The 1,987-nt window shown below is 41.6% G+C and overlaps 1 protein-coding gene across 1 annotated transcript; it reads right to left on the reverse strand.

The window, feature by feature from the left end:
* Nucleotides 1–206: 206 nt before the first annotated feature.
* On the reverse strand, nt 207–1,982 carry LOC121940861 (GTPase IMAP family member 4-like; the record flags this gene model as incomplete). The annotated part of the gene is made up of 1 exon (XM_042483544.1): nt 207–1,982. A coding segment is annotated over one exon (1,725 nt), but the record flags the coding sequence as incomplete, so codon positions are not given.
* Between the last annotated feature and the right edge of the window lie 5 nt (nt 1,983–1,987).

Here is a 1,987-nt window from a genome sequence, read left to right on the forward strand (position 1 = left end):
TGTATCTCAAAGTACCACAGTTTAATCCAAAGGACAATTTGCTCTGTTTATGTGAGGTTTAGAGAACAGGACAAAATACACTCTGTCCTGTCATATCAGTGTTGTAGTTATTTACCCCATGCACATTATGTGACCATTTTTTAAGTTATAACTGTATAAACTTTTGCATAAACAGTCCAGAAACCTGCTGTTCAATGATGTTTAAATGATGTCCTGTGATCCGTTAACGTCATAATGATCAAGAGTCAGCTGGAGGATCAGAGGATGATACATTTGTCTTTGTATTTCCGTTTTAGTTGTTTTATTTCTTCTTCGTGCTTTTTCTTCAGGTTCTCTGTTTCTTCTTTCAGCGCTTTTTCTTTGTGACTTGAGAGGTTTTTTAACAGATCGTTCTCTTTGCTGTGGCTCTCTTCGGTCTCCTGCATTTGTCTTTCATGCTTTTTCTTCAAATGTTGTATTTCCCCCATGTGCTTCTCTACCAGCGCTGTAAAGTCCATCGTGTATTTCTCTCTGAACTCATTGAAATCTTCAGCTTGTTTTCTGGCCCTCTTTTCATATGTCTTCTTTATTTCCTCCAGTTTTTTCTCATAATTTTCCTCTAATTCTTTTCTCTCCTTCTCCTCTTGTTCTCGTCTGATTCGATCTTCTTCCTTTCTTTTATTTTCATGTTTTTCTCTCTCCTGCTCATACTCTTGTTGGAGTTTTTTAAGTCTTGTTCTCTCCTCCTGACGTTTCTGTTCATCTTCTTGATTTCGTTTGTCCCACCATTGTTTTCTTTCCCTCTCCCAGTCCTCTTGTTTCTTCTTCATCTTTTCTCTGCTTTGCTCCAACTCCCTGTCAATGGTTTGCTTTTCTTCTGATTCGGACTTAATTTTTTCCTCCAGAGCTGCAAGTTTTTGCTCCCACTCCTGTCGCTGAATGTCGTCCTGCCTTTTCCTCTCCTTTTCCTCTTCTTCTCTTATTTCCTGTTCTTTCTTTCTCTCCTCACGCTCCTTGATGATGTTATCCTCCATTTCTTTCAGTTGTCTGGCTCTCTCCTGTTCAATTTCTGCTTTCTGTTGTTCCATTCGTTGCTTCACTGCTTCCATTTCCTCCTCGTGTTTTCTCTGAAGTTCCTCTTTCTGTCTCTGCATCTCTTCTTCTTTCTCCTTCAGGATCCTCTCCACCTCCCTCTGAATGGCTTCCTCGGCCTCTTGGAACATCTCTGAGGTGTAGCAGCTGCCGTCATTTTCCTTCAGCATTTCTTTGGACCTCATCATCAACTCTCTGACTTGTGTGCGATCTGTCTGATTCTTGTTATTGAAGACCTGATATCTTCCTCCACAGTCATTAATAAGTTTTGTCAAAAACCCACCATGGTCGTCTTGTAGGTAACTCTCAATTGTTATCTTTTCGAGCTCGTCTCCTCTCGTAAATATTATGATGATGAATTTTTGTGAATTCTTGCCGAAGCATTTCTTGATCAGCTCCACAGAGTCTTTTTCTTCCTTAGTAAGTCTGCGACCGATCTGCAGCACCAGTAAGATCACATGAGGTCCAGGAGACAACATGCTGATGCATTTTAAAAGCTCCTGTTGAACTTGATCATTGGAAAGAGTCGTGTCGAACACACCAGGAGTGTCAACAATGATGACAGGCTGTCCATCAATCCTTCCTGTTGCTTTCTGACAAATCTTGGTCACTGAACATAAGCTGGCATTAGATTTAAAACGGTCTTTGCCCAAAATGGTGTTTCCAGTTGCACTCTTCCCGCTGCCAGTACGCCCAATCAGCACCATCCTGAGAGGCTCTCTGCTCTGATCTTCACCTCCTGCTTTACTCTTCTGTTTTGAATCCTGTATTTCAGATGTAAGTCTTGCACAAGTGATTTCCCGCTCTACAACCTTATCTATTAGAGCTTCTGTGAACATGTCCTTTGTGAAGCATCTGGATCCTCCAACTCTCATCTTTTCCACAGCATCCAGCAGCTCTGGGATCTGCTGCTGGT

Source organism: Plectropomus leopardus, unplaced genomic scaffold (genome assembly GCF_008729295.1).
Source record: "Plectropomus leopardus isolate mb unplaced genomic scaffold, YSFRI_Pleo_2.0 unplaced_scaffold9627, whole genome shotgun sequence".
Taxonomy (NCBI): domain Eukaryota; kingdom Metazoa; phylum Chordata; class Actinopteri; order Perciformes; family Serranidae; genus Plectropomus; species Plectropomus leopardus.